The following is a 23,881-nucleotide window of genomic DNA, read 5'->3' on the forward strand; positions in this document are numbered from 1 at the left end:
TGCTACTTCCGGTACAGGCAAGGCTTTTTTATCAGCGACCAAAAGTTGCGAACTTTATCGTCGATGTTCTCTACTAAATCCTTTCAGCAAAAATATGGCAATATCGCGAAATGATCAAGTACGACACATAGAATGGACCTGCTATCCCCGTTTAAATAAGAAAATCGCATTTCAGTAGGCCTTTAAAGCGTGGTAAAAAAGTAGCGGCCTGCAGTCCGGAAATTACGGTACGAAATAAGATGGTGAATAAACCTGTAGAGGCCAGGCACAGGAAGAAAATGGAGCTGAGATTTAAATCAGACATGTGGCACTAATACATTAAAATAAAATGTATTTATTGAAGAAAATATGAACAAAAAAAGGTTACATGATACCAAGAATACTTGTGAGTATATGCAAATTGGACTGTGTCACTCCAACTCAGGGCTGCTGGGAGTAATAACAGACTGATGGATAGAAAGAGGCTCTTTCATAGCATTCTCAGCCATGCTGACCTCTGAACTCTCTTTGGCATCCCCATTGTCATCAACAGTGTTGGCATCTTTATTACCGGTAATACAATTATCATCCTCTCTGTCTATCAGTCCATCTTTGTTCATGTCCATGGAATTAACAAGGCTGTTGGCACCAGCACATATCTTAATGGAGGTGCTGGTATTTTCCCCAGTGTTCTCATCTTCATCATCACTGTCCTCGATCTCTCCCTCCTCTAATTCAGTCTTTGCCCTTTTCTTTTGCGGGGGCTCCGTTTCAGGGCTTGACTGTGCTGTGGCGAGGTCGGTTTTTTGAGAACCATTCGGGAGAGGTGAAGATCGTCTCTGGTCCTGGCTTGCTTGGTCCGCCGCTTGACTCTTTGTTGCGAACTTTTCGCAGGCTGACGCGACCTCAGCTGAAACAATACAACCCCATTTGTGTATAAAAAGACAGCGAGATCAAATATTGGCAGTTGGTTGCAAAATGATGGCCAAATGATTTGCCGTGATGACTTCGCTCCAGCACAGCGAGAGTCTTGTGTAAACATGGATGGTGAAAATGAGGGACAGTTCAGGCAGGATGGGAAGGATGACGCTATGCTTTGGCCCCTTGCTGGTGCTTAGGATGGGGCAACGTGCCAAGCTATTAGTTATGTAATGAAACAGGGAGGACATGTGAGAAACAAAGGCTGTGACAACACTAGTTTTACTTTTAAAGAAGTGTGTTTAAAACAAAAGGCAGAGGAAACATTACACACATTGTCCTTGTAAAAAAAAAATTTAAGTTGTGAATCATTTTTTTCTTGGCTTCTCCCTTCTTTTGCAATTTGCTTCTCCTGTTTACATAAGTACTTCTTTTGGATAGGCGCCTGTCACACCTGACATCACTGACCTCCTGGCCAACATGCCATCACTCAACATGTAATCTCCTCTACTCAAGAGGTCTAAGCAATTGCTTTGTTTAGGCTTGTTGGATAAAAATGTAGGAAGGTATACGAAAAAATAACTTTTATAGCATGTTTGAAAGATCCAATCAATCGTTGTGTTGTGTTGAGTCCAACTACTCCACCTAAATCTGGTTCACGACCTCTTACCAAAGGATTCTCTTTCCGTGTCAAAAGTACTGCAAATGTACTTTAAAGCAGGATACTGGATGCCTCCTCTTGGAGTGCAGTGGAGCCTGAGAGCCTCTAAAGCCTTTATCCTCGCTGCATAAGCTGCTGTCACAGTATCTGATCGCCTGTTATCATTTTCTGTCCAGCTTCCCAGGCCGTAGCTTGAGCAATTATCAGGATGCTCCTTTGACTAACATTACACCAAAACCGCAGCACAGCAACGCCTTATCATTGAGGGCACACACAAACACGGACCAGAATAACTTAATTCGTCATTCAGCCAGAATGGGTCTGATAGAAGGGTGATACTGTGGTCTATTACGAGAAAACAAATTCATCTGAGTCAGTAGCTTCAACTTGATCATACTGTGCAGTAGGGCTGGGCAATAAAACAATATCGTTATACAGTAGAGATGTCCGATAATATCAGCCTGCCTATATTATCGGCCGATAAATGCGTTAAAATGTAATATCGGAGATTATCGGTATCGGTTTTTTATTATCGGTATCGTTTTTTTTAATTAAATCAACATAAAAAACACAAGATACACTTACACTTAGTGCACCAACCCAAAAAAAATTCCTCCCCCATTTACACTCATTCACACAAAAGGGTTGTTTCTTTCTGTTATTAATATTCTGGTTCCTACATTATTCGTCAATATATATCAATAGAGTCATTAATTACTAGTTTCAATGTAACTGTTTTTATATTGTTTTACTTTCTTTTTTATTCAAGAAAATGTTTTTAATTTATTTATCTTATTTTATTAATTTTTTTTAAAAGTACCGTATTTTCCGCACCATTAGCCGCACCTAAAAACCACAAATTTACTCAAAAGCTGACAGTGCGGCTTTTAACCCGGTGCGCTTTATATATGGATAAATATTAAGATTCATTTTCATAAAGTTTCGTTCTCGCAACTTCGGTAAACAGCCGCCATCTTTTTTCCCGGTAGAGCAGGAAGCGCTTCTTCTTCTACGCAAGCAACCGCCAAGGTAAGCACCCGCCCCCATAGAACAGGAAGCGCTTCTTCTTGTACTGTAAGCAACCACCCGCCCCCGGAAGAAGAAGAAGAGCGCGGTGCATGCTGGGATATGTGACGTTACATTTCCATTTGTGTGTTTATGTAAAGACCCCAAAATGGCTCCTATTAAGTGTGTTGTCTGTCTAATTATAAATAATGCAGACGAGGCGTGTTAACTGAGTTCTCAACGTTTACTCACAGCGTGCTCATAACCACATTCTAACTCCCAGCATACAACAACGCTTCTCAGGGCTACCGCGCATGCTCGTAACTATCGTTGCATGCTGGGTAGTGTAGTTGTTATATTTGCTAGCTCATAACATCACATTAAGAGACACGCTTACGCGCTTAATTCAATACTCGCCGTCATTCCGGGTGGATTGACAAAAGACCTCCAGCCGCTAGATATTGGTGTCAACAGGGCATTCGAAGCTAGACTGCTAACTGCGTGGGAACAGTGGATGACGAAGAAGCGCGCGGTGCATGCTGGGATATGTGACGTTTCATTTCCATTTGTGTGTTTATGTAAAGACCCCAAAATGGCTCCTATTAAGTGTGTTGTCTGTCTAATTATAAATAATGCAGACGAGGCGTGTTAACTGAGTTCTCAACGTTTACTCACAGCGTGCTCATAACCACATTCTAACTGCCAGCATACAACAACGCTTCTCAGGGCTACCGCGCATGCTCGTAACTATCGTTGCATGCTGGGTAGTGTAGTTGTTATATTTGCTAGCTCATAACATCACAATAAGAGACACGCTTACGCGCTTAATTCAATACTCGCCGTCATTCCGGGTGGATTGACAAAAGACCTCCAGCCGCTAGATATTGGTGTCAACAGGGCATTCGAAGCTAGACTGCTAACTGCGTGGGAACAATGGATGACCGAAGGCGAACACACCTTCACTAAGACAGGGAGGCAGCGCCAGACGACGCCAACATCTGCCAGTGGATCGTAAATGCCTGGGCAGATATTTCGGTCACAACTGTGGTCCGAGCTTTCCGGAAGGCAGGATTCACAGAACTGCTGGATAACAGTGACACTGACTCCGATGACTTCGACGAGACGGAACCGGCCATTTTGGATCTCACATTTGCCCAACTTTTCACTTCGGACACCGAAGACGAAGGATTTACGAATGAAGAATAACTTCAGAAAGTGAGCGCTATGTTTATTTTGTGTGTTGTGACATTAACGTTCGAGCAACATTATGTTGCTATTGCTCTGCACTATTTTGAATTTTACTATGTTTGTGATTGCACATTTGCGTACATTTTGGGAGTGAACAGAGTTGTTAGAACGCTGGTTTTTAATATATTATTAAAGTTTGACTGACCTATCTGACTGTTTTTTTGACATTCCCTTTAGCGCAGCGTAGGCGCGGCTTATAGTCCGGGGCGGCTTATTGGTGGACAAAGTTATGAAATATGCCATTCATTGAAGGTGCGGCTAATAATCCGGTGCGCCTTATAGTGCGGAAAATACGGTACCTTATCTTCACCTTACCTGGTTGTCCAATTTAGGCATAATAATGTGTTAATTCCACGACTGTATATATCGGTTGATATCGGTATCGGTTAATATCGGTATCGGTAATTAAAGAGTTGGACAATATCGGAATATCGGCAAACAGCCATTATCGGACATCCCTAATATACAGTATATTGCAAAACCTTTCCTCAATACTAATGAGACAATTTGTCCACATGATTGCAGCAACCTCAGCAGCACAGCACAAAGGTATTATGTAGTAGCCAGGGTGAAAAAGAGGTTTTTACTTTGTCATTAAACTTGGCAAACTTGGCCGTGTGAAGTGGGTGAAGTTAGCTGCTTAAAATAGTGGGGCTAGGACAAATTGTATTCAACAAAACGTGTAAAATGTTCACGTGTTCCTTATGTGATGATTGTTCAGTTCTTAGGTTAACGGGAGTTTTTTCTTTTCTTTACAGATTTTTTTTTATAAAATTGCATTGTGTTTTTGATTGCAACACTGTTAGAATAGGATATAAAAATAAAGTATACACACTTTTTCGTAAGAACTCTTTCGGCCCCATTTACTCCCATTGTAACTGATATTTTTAAACAAGCTGTAATCCTGGTATATTTTTTTTTTAAACATGAGAACCAAATCAATGTCATTCTTGTCTATTGAAAAACACAAAATTATTGTTTAGTGTAATTGCGCCCCTTAACCAACAGATGGCACCAAAAAAATGAGACATCATTTTCTGAGCTTTGATGAGCGTAAATGAGTCAAACTGCGATGAAATCGAAATTATCTTGGGCAGTTGTGTGAACTCAACTAAGTCGTGTCTGTTTTTGCTGTCATTCTAGCATAGTTGGCACTGTAAAAATGTATTTGTCTACTTGTCAACTGTATGAAAAGCAAAGTTGTCATGATTTTTTTTTACCTATTCAAGGCTGTAATTACCCAACCTTGAAAGTTCCACTCGGCATTAAAAATGTTGCATAATTGGCATTTTCCAGTATAAAAAAAACAGTTATTTTTTGACAAGTAGGCCAATTAAACATAAAAATACATCAATAATTAGACATAAAAACCAAAACTTTTATCAGCAGATAGATCTGAAGTTGTTAAAAGATGACAAACATGACACTTTTATGAGCGGGTTCCTTTTGGATTCTAAGAATAAGTGTGTATAGTCAATATTAGGCTTGCACAAGGGTTAAAGACATGTCAGAAGTGAGTTCATGGTTTGTATACGTTTTTAGCGTACAGTAAACAATGCTTCTTTTTGTGGTGTAACGTGCATCTATCTATTACACAATCTATAGAGAAATGGCGGCGTAAGATATTGAAACAGTGCATCCGAAACTGTTGTATCATGTTCTCCAGTACAGCTGTCATGTTCAACCCTTGACAACAATGCATATTTGAAGCAAAAAAAAACCTTCTGTCTTCACATCTCACTTATTGGCAATGTAACATTTAAACAAGACAAAAATTGGATTTAATTTATTATTGACTGATGAAAAAATATATACTGCGATACGATTTATTTTCCCATATCGCCTAGCTCTTCTGTCCAGCAAAACAGATGTGTTCTTTCTCCACAAAGACATGGCGCACATGACTCCACACTGAGGAGTGACATACAGGTGACATAAGCACACTAACTCCTTTCATGTCACTCCACATCTTATGAGGTCATTATATTCAACAGTAAGCCGTATTTGATCCTCTCTCTGGCCATGTTTGCTGCTGAGGTTCAACTGGAGCCTGTGATGCTATGCAGAGTACTCTTTTCTGTTAGTGTAGCACGTTGCCGTGGTGAAAAATAAGAGGCGGGGGGAATATTTACAGTCTCTGTTGGAGAAACCAAGTTCAAGATACAATCCCGTTGGAATCATTTTTGGTACGATTAGTCATAGGTGTTCAACAAAAAAATTTTATGAAGCAAAGCATCAAGAAACAACTGTAAAATTTCTTTTTTTTTTTTTTTCTTTTTTTTTTAAAAAAATAAAAAGACAAGTGCTGACATTAGAATAGAACTTCATTCATTGTGTTTTGAATAAGGAATTCTTTACCTGGTCCTTTCAACGGGAAGTCCTTCCAATGAGCCCTCAGTGCGACATGGAGTACAGGATACTCAATCAGTATTTTGTAGCTCAAGTTGTCTCTTAGGCTCTTCTGTATCTCCAACTTGTGGTACCTATTCCAGATCACATTAGAAGCAAGCACAAAGATGATTTGAGTCTGTTGGTTAAGTTAAACCAAATGACATTTAGACCAAATCTGTTATGTCATTTTAAATGTTTGTAACTAGAGGGTGTCCTGATCCGCTTTCGGACTGATATCAGCAAAATCTGATTATATCGGCTTACATCAAAAATATCCCATATTAGCGCTCTGATACAAGCAGTCCTAGTCTTAATAATTTACAATACGTAAACATGGTAGGCAATAGGCTATTAAGAAGCTAGCAGCTGCACAACAGCTAAAAGCAATTGCACACAAGCTAGACATACTTAAGTGTCACATAAGTAAAACAGTGTTGAAGACTCAAACATGACATTTGTCAAAATATAAAATGATCAAATAATTAGAGATGCATATTACCGTATTTTTCGGACATAGGGTGCACTGGATTATAAGGCACACTGCCGATGAGCGGGTATATTCAGGTCTATTTATATACAAAAGGTGCACCATATTATAATGTGCATTAAGGGGGTCATATGATGATTTTTTTTCTAAATATAAAACACTTCCTTGTGGTCTACATGACATGTAATCGGTGTTCTTTGGTAAAAATATTGCATAAATTATGTTTTACAGACCATCTTTAAGCCGCTTTTAGACCATCTCTTCAGGCTGCGCCGTTTTGCGGGCTGTCTTATTTACTTGGCTCCACTTCAACAGCGCCTTCTCCCTTTCATCTTTGTTGTACCAGTAGTCCTTAGAGCTTCCATAGCGAGTCTACTGACAGATACTGTACAAGTTCGAACTATACACTACTTTTTGTTAGAAATGGCAACAGCTGAGGATGAATGCCCCACAACAAGAGAATAGAGAAAAAGAAGGAGCTTATTGACTAATGGCGGATGCGCGCAAATTTTCAGGACTTATGCAGATCCCAAATACACATCGGCAGGTACCAATAGATAAGAAAAGTTGGTTTTGCAAAATATTGCAAAACCAAACACCAGATAATGTCTCTTAGTAGGTGCCATTTTGGGGTCCTTATACACACACACCATAATAATACCCGTATGTTGTAACAGTATGTACGACTATGGTAGACTTAGACAAACTTTAATGATCCACAAGGGAAATTGTTCCACAACAGCCGTAATGTTCCGCGTTCCATCAAGCGGTACGGCTTCGTAGCTTACCAAAATCGTACTAAAACATTCTCGATGAAACATCACAGTTTTGGTGTTGCTTGCTTACGGCTACTTGTTAGCGTAATTTTTTTAACAGGCTTCAACCTGCAGTCCACATATCTCTGATGTGTGACTGCCTTCTACTGGTCACACTTACCACATAAAATTGTTTCGAGGTCGGTAAGCACAACCACAATCAATACGTACATTAGGCGCACCGAGTTATAAGGCACAATGTCGATTGTAGAGAAAATGAAAATATTTTAAGTGTGCCTTATAGTCCGAAAAATGCGGTACTGACGGATACAAAGTCTCCAAGGCAGAAACTTATCAGAAAGTATCCAGTAACAAACTTGTCAGTATTCAACTTACTGTGTCATAATCCCAACCAAATTAATTAATGTGGCTATCACCAAAAACAATTACCACTTAAAGACAGCATAAGTCCATTCCAAACTATAAATAAAAATAGGTCAGTGTTTTTCATACCTACTATTGTTTTCTGTTTGAGTAAATTCACTTGAGCAAGCCTTTTTTTAACATTCCACATTACAAACTAATAAAAGTATGTATGATTGCTGCTGGTATTGGCCAATACTCAAGGCTCCGATATTGGTAAAGTATGGGAAGTGAAAAAGTGGTTTTCGGGACACCTTTATGTGTAACCAGCTAAAGTTCCAAAATGGATTAAACAGAAGTCTTGTGGAGCTGCTCTCATACCACAAAACAAGGTACTTATTTGGGATGACATGAATATTCTCTGCAAGTAGCCCTGTCAAACGTTAGGGATGGCAATAAATCACAAGTCTGAATAATTAACTGGATTCTCGGTGGACATGGATTGCTTTTACAATCACAAAAGACAATGCAAATATAAGGTTGGAGTTATACTGCAATTGGCACCGTCCCCACCATCTGTCAAAACCAACAAAAAATAAGGTTGTCGAGCTTTTGTTTGTTTTGCTAAAAGCACAAGGAGACTGTGAACCGCCCAAGCAGACACCCACTCAATAGGCCAATCAAAGCGCTTTCCTACAACGTGACATTTGCAGGTTTTTACGGGTGGACCATCTTCCAAGAAGCCTTCCCCCTGGGCATGGATATGGAGTTGCAGATCACTTGACATGATCTCATAACTAAATTGTTAGAGTTTTTAGACATTCCTGCAGGACTGGTTCGGAACAAATACTTCACTTAGATATAAACAAAGTATTTTTTTTATTATCCACCAAGCTCAGGTTTTGTACAAAACAAAGTAACAGTAATATGTTCAAAAATGCACTCTCTTAATGCAAACATTAGTATAAAAAAACATTCAGTAAAAATATTCACTAAATTTCAGATTATAATTTGGCTAAGTGGAGGTATGGACGGAACAAGTTTTTTTTCAAATTATATTACAGTTATATTTAATTGCAATATGTTCAAGGCAACATATCCTGAGGACATTTTTTGCCATTAAAATCCCCAGGATTTAAGTGCAATTATTTGTTGGCCTTAATACATTGCAATTAAAATAACATTACATCCAAGTAATCAAACAATGTTGCTCAGACCTGAACTAGCCGTAGGGCAACCTGACAAACAGACAAGGTGAGAAAAGCTGCAGGGTGTTTACCACAAATTTGTAAGCGAAAGTGCAGACGGACAGGGTAGTTATTGTTTTGGAGTTGTTAAAACATTTTTGGCAGCAAATGTAGTATCTCTGTCTCGTCAACAGGTGTTGGTGTTCTGTATGATTCGATTAACAGACAGAAGAATGAGGACAACATCTGGATGTTGGGAGTGGAAAATATTATAATATTAAAACATAAAACAAACATTTAGAGAGGTGGGAATGACTCTTGCATTTTCATCATTTCCAGTCAGAGGATGACTGGCTGCATGTCTACTTTTGCATAAGGGTTTCTTTATTGAAGCAGGTTCCGAATACATTTCTTTAGTAAATTATTCAACACACCATTCATTTTTATCGTATTTGGTAAATAGCTCTTGAAGTTTCTGTTTTATAAATTTGGTAACCAGCAGGTTATCAACTATATCACACCAATATTAATCCATCCATCCTTTTGTCCTCATTAAGGTGCTACCAGACTCGAGTGATGTGAACTGAGTGGATTCTGTGTGGAATCTCCACAGTCACAAGTGCTTCCATAGACACGTGCACTGCAGTGTAAGCTTACGCAATATAAATGGGTTGTACTTGTATAGCGCTTTTCTACCTTCAAGGTACTCAAAGCGCTTTGACACTACTTCCACATTTTACCCATTCACACACACGTTCACACACTGATGGAGGGAGCTGCCATGCAAGGCGCTAACCAGCACCCATCAGGAGCAAGGGTGAAGTGTCTTGCTCAGGACACAACGGACATGACGAGGTTGGTACTAGGTGGGGATTGAACCAGGGACCCTCGGGTCGCGCACGGCCATTCTTCCACTGCGCCACGCCGTCCCTATATATATACATTATAAATTATATACATTTGGCCGATGACAGAGCTTTTATGCTATCCTTATATTATTAAAATACATGTTGATGACACATTCAATCTGTTTCCCGCAAATTTGACAGGGCCAAGTGAACAAACGCGTCCTCAAAGCAATGTAGCTTTCTTGCTAAAGGCTAATGTCCCTCCACAGTGCAAAGCCATTTCCAAGCCATCAATCCTCGCCTCCATGGTGGCAAATCATTTATGTTTTGCGACCTGAGCACGGGAGCGTTCACATTGAGGACACATTGCATAGATATCTATTTTATATCCACATATATGCAAAACTTTAAATTGCACTGTCCATCCATCCATCCATCTTCTTCCGCTTATCCGAGGTCGGGTCGCGGGGGCAGCAAATTGCACTGTTCACACTGAAATTAAAAAAATCGGAATTGAACTGCTGTGTGAACTAGGCCTTACATACCAAATGATATATTATGATATATATTATTATCGCAGGAGGCTGCACTATATATCGTGATATAGAGTTTAGGCCATTCCTACTGCAATGTTGTAGTTTCCTGTGAAATGTCAGTTACAATCCTATGTTTCCCATAATCTTTGAGTGTTTTGTTACATTTATTTCTGTCTTGGCTTCCAAAACTAACAACAAATAAGTGAAGCAGATCTGCCTTCTGGATTTGCAGGCAGTGAAATAAAAAGACGGTGACATGCACAGCCATTAAAAGCCACAAGTGACGAGGAAGGAGAGTAATTTTGGGGAGTAGTAGTCGCTACCAGCTGTTCCGAGTATAATGTTGCAGCAGGTTATCGACTGGGCAAATCAATTGCGTCTAAAATGTTCTCATAGGTAAATCGTGGAACACATTTCATTCATACAATAGCCTGATTTTGACTTAATGGTATGCTTTGGTAGCAAAATACAGATTGATGCGGGTTGATATGAAAAATACTTAACAGTTTTTTGTGTGACATTAGTGAGTCAGCGCGGTTGTAAAATTTGAGATTTGCATGCCGGTCATCCGCTTTGAGTATACGCAGACCTCTGCGGACTCCATTCCACCAGAGTATGTTAGAGTCTGAAGTCTGTCCAAGCTGAAGTTGACTGAGAGGCCAATAGTCTAACAAAGCGCAAATATAAACAAATAACAATTCAGATTCACACACAAAAATGGATAATTTCAAGTTATGAATTATGTGGCCGGAAGGTTTTTTTTAATGCATCAATTCACATTTCTGTGTTTTAAACTGAATCAACATATTACCGTATTTTTCGGACTATAAGTCGCAGTTTTCTTTCATAGTTTGGCCGGGCTCCAGTGCAACCTATATATGTTTTTTTCCTTCTTTATTATGCATTTTCGTCAGGTGTGACTTATACTCCGGTGCGACTTATACTCCGAAAAATACGGTACTATTTGTCAGTAAACAATGAGCAAATGTGCCAAAATAATGGGTGTAAAATTTTTGGCATTGCATAACCCTGGCATTTTAAAATACATGACAAACTACAACTATAAATATGTATATGTTGATTAAAAAACACAAGTAAAACTATAAATACGAGAAAGACGGTAGGTGACCTCAATGCATCCGACATCTCGTGCATTAACATTCCAATATGCAGGTTGGGTATGTGAATATAATGAAACTTCCATATTTAAACTGATCTGTAAAATGTATTCTATACACAAACAAACAGTATCCAATAATATTGATGGACTGTTCACATAAAGCACCATTGTGCCATCAAGGAAATTGACTTTATTGTAAGCTTTTGGGATTTAATAAGTATGTTTATGAGAGCGTGTTAGGTTTGGCAATAAGTGTGGACTTGGAACTGGCACACATTTATCAGTCATTTACGACCTGCCAACAAGTTGACTGCAATGGCTGTTTATGTGGTTATCACAGATTGTCTTTTTTACTGTTGGATTTACATTTTTATGTGTAGGCTGAGTTTTTGTACTGGGCAAAAAATTATGACTAAAGAATATATCTCACCTGACTGAGTTTGCCTTTCGTCCTTCTGCCTTCATGAAAACATTGACATCCTCAATCGGGGCTTCTACATACCTCTTCAACCTGAAACAAAGGCACATCAACACAGTGTCACAAGGTGGGTTTGATTGCAAAATGAAATTGTCATGTTCTTGCCATAAAAATATTAACAGCAAAATTGACATCTATGAAAACCTACTGTATTAGTAAAACATTCCGTCCATACTAAGACTTCATTTAGATTGTTTAGCTTGGTGTTATAATACCTGTGTGCACAGCATTGATAGTTTTACAACTCACTTATAAGTAAATGTGCACAAACTCTCCTACGTTACTGGATGGTTTGCAACCAAGCCCCCTTAGTGTTGATTTGGAGTTTTGGTTATTTTTAGGGCAGCACAGTGGCGCAGTTGTTAATGCTGGTGCCTCATAATAAGAATGTCCTGGGTTCGATTCCCGGGCTCAGGATCTTTCTGTGTGGAGTTTGCATTTTCTCCCCGTGACTACATGGGTTCCCTTCGGGTACTCCGGCTTCCTCCCACCTCCAAAGACATGCACCTGGGGATAGGCTGATTAGCAACACTAAATTGGCCCTCATGTGTGAATGTTGTCGGTCTATTTGTGTTAGCCCTGCGATGAGGTGGCAACTTGTCCCGGGTGTACCCCGCCTTTCGCCCGTGTGCAGCTGGGATAGACCCCGGCACCCCCGAAAAGGACAAGCAGTAGAAAATGGATGGCTGGATGACTATTTTTAAGCATGTATTGGTTTCTTTTATGACAGAGTATTGTTGCAGCGTATTTCATCACTGCTTTGTGGCAACTTTTACATTCTTTACTCAACGAGTAAACGCAATAATAGCTTTAAGTTAATTTGAGCAGTTGCCGGAATTAAAAGAAAGGAATCTGTCAACGTTCTTTCTATCATTATTTTTGCATGTATGTTAGTTATTCATATCCTGAGATTTATTGTTTTACTTCTTTCATTTTGCGCCTTTTTGTCTATATTTAAAAAGACAACAATATTTTTTGTTCCGGATTTTTTTGTGGAAGTTTTCCTTTGTTTTATTTAATTTAGGTGTGTATTTACATTTTATTTTATGGTGTATTTTTTTGTTTGTTTTTAAGGTTTTTTCATATGACCTTAAACGACCTAACATGTATAAACCTTTACAATTTGTACTAGGAGTATGAAAGAGCAGAAAATGCTATTTATTCATGAATGCATAATATATTCTACCAAGATAAGCTCGCTGCTCAGTCACACTCATTTCTCTCAGTGGGTCCCATTAAGATCTGTGGCTGACTAAAATAATAACAATGCAAAAAAGGTTGACAACATGACAGAAAGAAAGTGGGAAACACTACCATAAAAGATAATACTCAGCATGTTTATAAAAAGCTGAAAATGCAAAATTACCTCTACATATGGTATATGAATGTAAATGTTAAAGCTTAGTCCACAGTCATATGAAAATGTATGCCACATATCCTACATGCACAGAAGACAGATGATGATCATGCATGTGTAATACATTCATATATGATCATTTTATTGGAACTAAATCGCAACTAAATTAGGTTACAGTTATGCCCATTGTATTAAGCGCTTAGCTCTGTTCTGTTGTTCAGCAACTAAAAAGAACAAATACAAGAAACAGCATCAAGTAGAAAATACTTACTTTTGGCGTATCACGGGATCGGACTCTGTAGGGTGTATATAAGGAGTCAAGATATGTTCAAGTGTTAGTCCGTGAGACACCCTAAAATGAAATTTAAAAAACACCATGAATAAAAAAGTACAATTTACTTAATAAAGCTTGCTAAATAAAGGGCTTGTTCGCAACCTTTATGCGGATGCGTAGGGCGCTAACTTTCCGTTTTGTTTTAAACATTATTATCCTGCCCTCTTACAGCTTTTAGTGCGCATTGCACATAAACTACACTCGTACGTAACAAGCGCAAGTGCTTGGTACTGGAAGACATAATCGGTCCCACGCATGCGCAAATTTACGTCACTCCCAGTCGACCTAATTTAAGGCAGTCTTACTGCAGTTAGGTATGTGCGAGCTGTCACTTTTACCAATTGACTGTCACAAACTATCTTATCCGTACAGAAACTTGAATGAAAATTTTAACGAAATATAGTAATCAATCTGTTTCAATACTTTTACATTGAATCAATTCACAAAACTGCCAATTGCCAATACATATTTTTGTTTAATAACAATTCAGATGTGCCTGCACCCGTCATTCAGTGCAATGACAGTAGAGTGAAAGTTACTGAAATTGTGGGGATAATACTGTTCATTTTCTTATAGTTGTTCTCTTTTTCTGTTGTGTATGATTTTATTTTTGTACAAAATAATTAATATAATGTTCAAATATCACAGGGCAGCACGGTGAAACAGGGGTTAGTGTCTGTGCCTCACATTACGAAGGTCCTGGGTTCAATCCTGGGCTCGGTATCTTTCTGTGTGGAGTTTGCATGTTCTCCCCGTGACTGCGTGGGTTCTCTCCGGGTACTCCGGCTTCCTCCCACCTCCAAAGACATGCACCTGGGGATAGGTTGATTGGCAACACTAAATTGGCCCTCGTGTGTGAATGTGAGTGTGAATGTTGTCTGTCTATCTGTGTTGGCCCTGCGATGAGGTGGCAACTTGTCCAGGGTGTAGCCCGCCTACCGCCCGAATGCAGCTGAGATAGGCTCCAGTACCCCCCCGCGACTACGAAAGGGACAAGTGGTAGAAAATGGATGGAGGGATGGATGGATTCAAATATCACAGCATGTGACGTTGCTGAAGCTCCGTCGTAATACATGCAAATGAAGGAAGTGAGACAGTCTTTGCGCATGCGTGGACCGATCGTGTCTTCCTGTACCGATTGTATAAAGACACGCTCATTAGCTTTATGAGTTGTTAAGATAATGTTAGCGATTTGGCTAGCTAATGTTAGCCATCATTTAATGTATATTCTATCCATTGTAACAAAAACATGATATGAAAAGTTAGTTGCTTCTCTGGGACTGCTTTTGTGTATGTGCACAACATGATTCCTGTATGTACGTGAGCATTTTTTTAATTCAATACAATTATCCATCCATCCATTTCTACCGCTTATTCCCTTTGGGGTCGCGGGGGGCGCTGGAGCCTATCTCAGCTACAATCGGGCGGAAGGCGGGGTACACCCTGGACAAGTCACCACCTCATCGCAGGGCCAACACAGATAGACAGACAACATTCACACTCACATCCACACACTAGGGCCAATTTAGTGTTGCCAATCAACTTATCCCCAGGTGCATGTCTTTGGAAGTGGGAGGAAGCCGGAGTACCCGGAGGGAACCCACGCAGTCACGGGGAGAACATGCAAATTTGTAATTTGGAAAAATCTTGACATTTATATATATATATATATATATATATGTTTTGGTAAACCACTGATGGCAACATAAGCTGGACGGTGGTGTTTTTGTGATATTGTTTTATTTAAAGTTGCAAACGGGCCATTCAAGATAATTGAACAGTAACATAAAGGTAACATCTTATCAAATGCCCCTTTATTTAGGAATTTGAATCTAACTTACCTCCTCTGGCTGAATTCTGCACCACTCTGAGGAAACATGATCTTCAGGTGCCAGAGAAACAGTTTTTCTCTAAAAAGGGAACAAAGTTCAATTTGTTTTTAGTTTGAGCTTTACAAATACAGTTAGGATTGACAACGAATAGTCCATCACAAGATTATTGCTTTCAATCTGATATGACATGACTTTCAAGTTTTCTAAAGCCCTTTAGTCACCAGTTTCACTTCAATGAAACATAACTCTTTTAAACAAGGAATTTGTAAATATTTTCACAGGGCTGTCAAAAATCCCCCCAACAAAATAAAACCAAAACAGCAAAACTAACTTTTGTGCGGTAACTTCAATTTGTGAAGTGAAGTGAATTATATTTATATAGCGCTTTTCTCTAGTGACTCAAAGCGCTTTACATAGTGAAACCCAATATCTAAGTTACATTTAAACCAGTGTGGGTGGCACTGGGAGCAGGTGGGTAAAGTGTCTTGCCCAAGGACACAACGGCAGTAACTAGGATGGCGGATGCGGGGATTGAACCTGCAACCCTCAAGTTGCTGGCACGGCCGCTCTACCAACCGAGCTATACCGCCCCTAATTTAACCAATTTATTTCTAAAAGAACAAACCATTTACAGTTGTACACAATTGAAAAAAAACATCTTCAATACAATATCTCCATTTGCAAATAAAAAACAATAGTAAGAATAACAGAAAAAAAACAAAGAAAAAAAACATGTGATGTGTCCAAAAAAAAGAGTAGGAAGAAGCAAAAGCTTATATTGTCCTGCCCCATCACTCAAATAGGATTTTTAATAATCAATACGATACATAATCATCTAATACTTGACAGTATTAAGTATATCACCAGGATACATATATTTAATTTCATTCACAAAGATCCTTGATCACACTGCAGGTCAATTCCGATTTTTTATGCCCATGTGACCTGTATCAGATTTTTCCATGTCAATGTGAACAGTGCAATTCAGAATTTTTCAAATCCGACCCAGGCTTCTTTCGTGTGTGGATATAATAGGATGTGTATGTGATGTGAATGCAATGTGAACGCTACGGTCGCATTCATCCAACCAGAACGTCGATGGGTCACAATTATTCGCTAAAATCGACGATGGCAAACTAATAAGTTGACAAATGAGCAGAAAACAGGCAAAAATAATATGTTTTAGGAACTCATGTCAATGTTCCACTAGCGGTCTCCGACTGCTCGTCCACACGCTCTTCAGTGCAGACATTGAAAAAAATGTCCCGCAAACTGCAGGAGTAAAAAATAATTGCCCTCTTCCTTCTTTATCTACTCTGCGCAATAATTCCGTTCAGAAAATGTGAGTTTTGAATGCACAATATACTTAAAATTGACACAAATCCACCGGGACTAAGACCTACTAGAATTGGAGCCGTGTTTACTTCTGTAAACACTGCAGCACGTGTGACTTCAGATTGCGTTCATATTTGACATTGCATTTTTCGAGTGAGGTAAACGACTACATATAAAGATCGGATTTGACATAAAATCAAAACTGGACATCCTACCCTGCATTTTATCAAATGTACTGTGTATAAATATTTTCATGATTACACCCTTAAGATATTTTTTTACTTCTTCCTCTTTGTTGTACCAATGAAATATAAATGTTTTAAATGTATTTAGTTTTTAAATAATATTGTTATTGCTTTAATTTCCTCATATAACTGATTCAAATAAGTCACCCCACAAATATGACATCTGCACATACTGTACTTTTAAAAGTTGTGTTGACAAAGCTGCTTTAAATTCAATTAAATCGTCAAATTATATTTTCCATCTGTAGGTCTGATCATGTTTTAGATGTTCGGTGGTAGAAGATCATGTAGGATATCTTGCTTTCAATATTATTTGTGCAGTTTTGAAATCCACATATACACCATACCATTCACATAAATTGTATGGTTTGTGACTTTATAAATAGTGCAGGGGCAAAAGCTCTCGATTTACCGGTCGATCTACGTTCCCATCCTCACCTATGGTCATGAGCTTTGGGTTCTGACTGAAAGGACAAGATCACGGGTACAAGCGGCCGAAATGAGTTTCCTCCGCCGGGTGGCGGGGCTCTCCCTTAGAGATAGGGTGAGAAGCTCTGTCATCCGGGGGGAGCTCAAAGTAAAGCCGCTGCTCTTCCACATCGAGAGGAGCCAGATGAGGTGGTTCGGGCATCTGGTCAGGATGCCACCCGAACGCCTCCCGAGGGAGGTGTTTCGGACACGTCCGACCGGTAGGAGGCCACGGGGAAGACCCAGGACACGTTGGGAAGACTATGTCTCCCGGCTGGCCTGGGAACGCCTCGGGATCCCCCGGGAGAAGCTGGACGAAGTGGCTGGGGAGAGGGAAGTGTGGGCTTCCCTGCTTAAGCTGCTGCCCCCGCGACCCGACCTCGGATAAGCGGAAGTAGATGGAAGGAAGAGCACCTTACTTTTGTAAGGTGCTCTTCTATCACCCCAGACTTCCACAGAATCATTTTGATATGGCAAAAAGAGTGTGCAACATAGAATGTGCAAGGTTTTGTGATTCACAATAGGCTCTGTTATTGTTAGGATTCCAATACGTTTTGCTATTTTACCACTCAGTTATTTTATGTTAAATTTCCAGTAGAGCTTGTGATCAAATTTAATTGATTATCTAATAACTTTTGGCGTCTTTAACGCTTAAAACTGTTACATTCGGACATGATTAGGTTCAGCTTACCCCAGGATGCAAGGACATTGCTGCCTGTAAAATCAGGATTTAGTAAATAAATAAATCAGACCACACAACAAAGGGAGTCGCACAGAGATCTCAATAAATAAAAGGCACAGAATAAAAATAGTAGGAAGCAGACAAAACGAAACTACGCTATCTGCCATGAGCGGTATAGCTCGGTTGGTGGAGCGGCCGTGCCAGCAACTTAAGGGTTGCAGGTTCAATCCCCGCTTCCACCATCCTAGTCACTGCTGTTGTGTCCTTGGGCAAGACACTTTACCCACCTGCTCCCAGTGCCACCCACACTGGTTTAAATGTAACTTAGATATTGGGTTTCACAATGTAAAGCGCTTTGAGTCACTTGAGAAAAAGCGCTATATAAAACGTAATTCACTTCACATTTAGTGATATAAAGTAGTATACCAAATATATCAAGAAATAACATGAACAAATCAAACGCATGACAAACACAATGAGTCATATTTGTCTTTGCGACGATGACTCCATTTTAAAGAGCTAATTAGAAAATGTAAGACCGCTGCGCCCTGTTTCCTACACACAGTCATTGGGCAGGAGCAAGAACCAAAATAGGAAACATATGTAAAATATATATATATATATATATATATATATATATATATATATATATATATATATATAAAAGCACACAACAATAAAGTGTGGAAGAAACAGGGAAAGCACCAACCCAAAGTCCAAAATGTCATGTGGAACATGACAAGTAATCGCATAGTATTACTGTATACAGGCAAAATGGTGCAAAATCAGCTGGCTTGCCCTGTGGATGGATTTTATTACAAAAAGAACAATGGTGGAACAGACAACAAATAAACAAAAGTGACTTAGTTGTACAGTACGTAGTTGTAGCGTTTAAAAATAAAAAAAAGAATGTTCTAAATACATGTAACTCCAGCTTTTAGCCGAGTTTCAGACAAATGCAAGTTAAAATTATCTCAAGGTGTATAGTGAATTCCTATTTTATTAAAACAGTATGCTAAATATACATATACATTTTTACATTCAGTAGTTACACATGTATGGTTACCAGTTGATGTTACCCGATCTGATACTGATTGTGTAAAACGCTCAGATAAAATATATAGCGGTATCATTTAACAGCTTGCATCTAAAATCTCCGATATAGGGGCTCTGATACAAGCAGTCTTTCAGCATGTTGTCAGCATAAAAGCAAGTATCAAATAATTATAGTTGCATATTACTGACAGACACCAAGTCTTCGAGGCAAAAATTTATTAGAAAGTATCCAGTAACAAATGTCCCCCATCATTCAACTTACTGTTTCATTATCTTAACACAATTCGTTATTATGGCCACTAGGTGTCTCCAAAAAACATTAACCGCACCACTTCAACTTAAAGACAGCTAAAGTCCATTCCAGACTGTTGATAATAAATAGGTTAGTGTTTTTCATATACTTCCATTCTCTGAGTTTTCCATTGATCGATTATTTTCTAACATTCCATACTATAAAGCAATATTCCTGAATCGTGCTGAAACTGTATCCAATCAATATCGGTCTTGACCAATACTCAATACGCCAATATTAGTATCACATCGAAAGTGACAAAGTGCTTACTACTTTGACATAAGTGCCAAATAGTTGTAAGATTAATACACTAGTTTAAACTTTGGTTGCTCTGATGTCCCCTAATGCAGTGGTCCCTAACCTTTTTTTAAGCTGCGGACCGGTCAACACGGGGGGGGGTTCATAAAGAAATACAGTCATGTGTGCTTACGGACTGTATCCCTGCAGACTGTATTGATCTATATTGATATATAATGTATATATTGTGTTTTTTATGTTGATTTAATTAAATTTAAAAAAAAATTTAAAAACTTTTTTTTTTAATTTCTTGTGCGGCCCGGTACCAATCGGTGGTTGGGCATCGCTGCCCTATTGGACACGTTCGCTTGCAACTACTACCCTGCTTTGGTATACAACCTAAATGTATTTCATGTGTACAGAGTTAGAAGATGAAAATGTGTCAAACTGGCCAAGTCTCTACATTGTAAAGCTGTAGCTAATGAACTCGCAGGCGATGGTTGCGTGTGAACTGTACAGTACAATAAAAAAGGGGGTCTGGGAGGAGATTCCCTATGTAATTGTAGGTGGGACTGACACTTGTAACCCCTTAGTCAGAGGAACGTATGCACTTGCTGGCTGAGTTTCCTCTTTAATACGTCAGTACGGGACCATGTGTATGTAGAGGCCTGTATATGCTTGCACATGCAAGAAAATAAAGGTGGGGCACCAGGTGTGATGCCAATATTCTGTTGTTAGAGCAAATGGAAACTATGCATTTGGCTGGAAAAAGGGGCTTGCTAAAATGTATTCAACTATTTCAGGGAAGGCTGCAGTGCATACCTGAGATAAGTGCCACAAATCATTGGCAAAATGAGAGGGAGACAGTAGTTTGAAAAAAAATAAAATAAATAAAAAGACATCAACCAATATTACAACGAGCTGCTCAAAATGTTCATTAAAACAATAAGGTGGAGGTGCTCTAAGACAGTGTTTTTCAACCTTTTCTGAGCCAAGGCACGTTTTCTTCATTGAAAAAATCCCAAGGCACACAACCAGCAGAAATCATTGAAAAATGAAACTCAGCAGCCGATATTGACAATAAAAAGTCATTTTCGCAATTGTTGTAAATGAATTCAAACCATAACAAACATGCTTCACTATAACTCTTGTCTCAAAGTAGGTGTACTGTCACGACCTGTCACATCACGCTGTGACTTATTTTGAGGTTTTTTTCTGTGTGTCGTGTTTTAGTTCTTGTCTTGCGGTCCTATTTCGGTGGCTTTTCCTGTTTTGTTGGTATTTTCCTGTAGCAATTTCATGTCTTCCTTGAACGCTATTCCCTGCACCTGCTTTGTTTTGGCAATCAAAACTATTTAAATTGTGTGGACGCTATCCTTCTTTGTGGGGACATTGTTGATTGTCAATGTCATGTACGGATGTACTTTGTGTACGCCGTCTGCTCCACACGCTGTAAATCTTTGCTGTCGTCCAGCATTCTTGTTTTGTTTACTTTGCAGCAAGTTCAGTTGTGGTTTAATTTTGCATAGCCATTCTTAAGCTTCAATGCCTTTTCTTAGCGGCACTCACCTTTTGTCTATTTTTGGTTTAAGCGTTAGTTACCTTTTTACCTGCACATTGTGATCACGACAAACCATGTTCCCGACATCTACAATGCAATTAGCTACCTGCTGCCACCTACTGATATGGAAGAGTATTACATGGTTACTCTGCCAAGCTCGAGACAGTACAGACACTCAACAACGACACATTATTTGCGGATTATAATTACTGGTTTGCAAAAAATATTTTTAACCCAATTACGTGAAATTACATTAATCTCCCACGGCACACCAGACTGTATCTCACGGCACACTAGTGTGCCACGGCACAGAGGTTGAAAAACACTGCTCTAAGATTTTAAACAGCACTGCAAAGGTGTCGAATTTTAATATGTGAAACAAATCTCAAAATAGACAATATTAGCTTTGCTGATTGAATTGTTTGGATTTCTAGTGTCATCCACACTACAAAGTCGCCTGGAACATATAGCAGGAATCTATCCGACTGGATTATGTATTGGACACATTAAAAAAGGGCACATTTCAAGAAAACCTGGCTCCTTTATTTCTGTCCATCAGGCGCCAAAGCAAGACAACACTGATGGATAAGGTTGGCCGACCTTTGAGGCCTTGCCACAAAGTTATGACAAATGTATGCAAAGCTCCATAGTCATGGATTCTAACCTCAATGGATGAGGTGATGGAGACAGATGGATGAGAAGGCAGAAATTGTCATTTAAAAAAAGTTATTGTGTACCATCTGCTAGACTAATGAGGCAGCTGCTTTACATTGGGAGACCGAAAATAACAGTGTCCAAGTGCAATAATGTGTCACTATGTTTATCTTTAATTGACACTCTTGAGGGTAAAATAAATTGTGAAATGTGAAAAAGTTGGGAAGCCAGCTAAACTATTAAAAGATAGTTACCACAAGCAGATTTTTGGACGGCAACCCTGGAAAAGAAAAACAATTTTCACGGCAGACCATGAAATACGTAGAAAGCAATTCATCCATTTTCTACCGCTTGTCCCTCTTGGGGACGCAGGGCATTCTACTACAAATAAAAACTAACCAAAGTAGCTAAGTCCACAAACAGTTCAAAAAACATTGATGCATAGTACTCATAATGGAAATTTCAATCATTCCCAGCCATTTATTTGGGGGTGATGAAATATGCAATAAACTGACAGCCCTGACATAAATTCATCATGTATGTAACCAATAATTGGCCGCACACAATGCGTTGGGGGTTAGCATGTCAGCCTAACGGTCTGTAGATCCAGATATAAATATTTATAGCAACATCTCTGTGTGGAGTTTACATGTTGTGTGTGTAAACTTTTTCAAACACCGTAAAAACAGGCATTTTAGGCTATTGGGAGACTCTAAAATGACCATTGCTGTAAATGTGTTTTGCAAATGGATCTTTGTCTACAAAACCCAAAACCAGTGAAGTTGGCACGTTGTGTAAATCCGAAATAAAAACAGAATACAATGATTTGGAAATCCTTTTCAACTTATGTTCAATTGAATACACTGCAAAGACAAGATATTTAATGTTCGAAATGAGAAACTTGTTTTTTTTTTGCGAATAATCATTATCTTGGAATTTAATGGCAGAAACACATTGCAATAGAGTTGGCACAGGGGCATCTTTACCACTGTGTTAAATGGCCTTGTCTTTTAACAACACTCAGTAAACGTTTGGGAACAGGGGAGACCATTTTTTGAAGCTTTTCAGGTGGAATTATTTCCCATTCTTGCTTGATGTACAGCTTAAGTTGTTCAACAGTCCGGGGTCTCCGTCGTCGCATTTTAGGCTTCATAATGCGCCACACATTTTCAATGGGAGACAGGTCTAGAATACAGGCAGACAAGTCTAGTAACTGCACTCTTTTACTATGAAACCACGCTGTTGTAACACGTGCAGAATGTGGCTTGGCATTGTCTTGCTGAAATAAGCAGGGGCGTCCACGAAAAAGTAGTTGCTTGGATGGCAACATATGTTGCTCCAAAACTTATGTACCTTTCAGCATTAATGGTGCCTTCACAGATGTGTAAGTTATCCATGCCTTGGGCACTGATACACCCCCATACCATCACAGATGCTGGCTTTTGAACTTTGCGGCTTTAACAGTCCGGATGGTTATTTTTCCCTTTGGTTCGGAGGACACGGCGTCCACAGTTTCCAAAAACAATTTGAAATGTGGACTTGTCAGACCACAGAACACTTTTCCACTTTGGCATTAGTCCATTTTAGATGAGCTCGGGCCCAGCGAAACCGGTGGTGTTTCTGGGTGTTGTTAATAAATGGCTTTTGCTTTGCATAGTACAGTTTTAACTTGCACTTACAGATGTAGCAACACACTGGAGTGACTGACAGTGGTTTTCTGAAATGTTCCTGAGCCCATGTGGTGATATCCTTTACACACTGATGTCGGTTTTTGATGCACTACCGCCTAAGGAATCGAAGGTTACGGGCATTCAATGTTGGTTTTCGGCCTTGCCGCTTACGTGCAGTGATT

The 23,881-nt window shown here is 39.2% G+C and overlaps 1 protein-coding gene across 1 annotated transcript in view; it reads right to left on the reverse strand.

The window, feature by feature from the left end:
* Positions 1–318: 318 nt before the first annotated feature.
* Positions 319–23,881, reverse strand: part of znhit6 (zinc finger HIT-type containing 6) — a 51,373-nt gene continuing 27,810 nt past the window's right edge. Inside the window, exons 6-10 of the mRNA XM_061975669.2 lie at positions 15,509–15,577; positions 13,605–13,685; positions 11,929–12,009; positions 6,170–6,294; positions 319–889 (exon numbers count right to left, since the gene is read on the reverse strand). Coding sequence (XP_061831653.2) covers positions 411–889; positions 6,170–6,294; positions 11,929–12,009; positions 13,605–13,685; positions 15,509–15,577 — 835 coding nt within the window. The 3' untranslated portion in view covers positions 319–410. The remainder of the gene's footprint in view (positions 890–6,169; positions 6,295–11,928; positions 12,010–13,604; positions 13,686–15,508; positions 15,578–23,881) is intronic.

This window comes from Nerophis lumbriciformis, linkage group LG14 (genome assembly GCF_033978685.3).
Source record: "Nerophis lumbriciformis linkage group LG14, RoL_Nlum_v2.1, whole genome shotgun sequence".
Taxonomy (NCBI): domain Eukaryota; kingdom Metazoa; phylum Chordata; class Actinopteri; order Syngnathiformes; family Syngnathidae; genus Nerophis; species Nerophis lumbriciformis.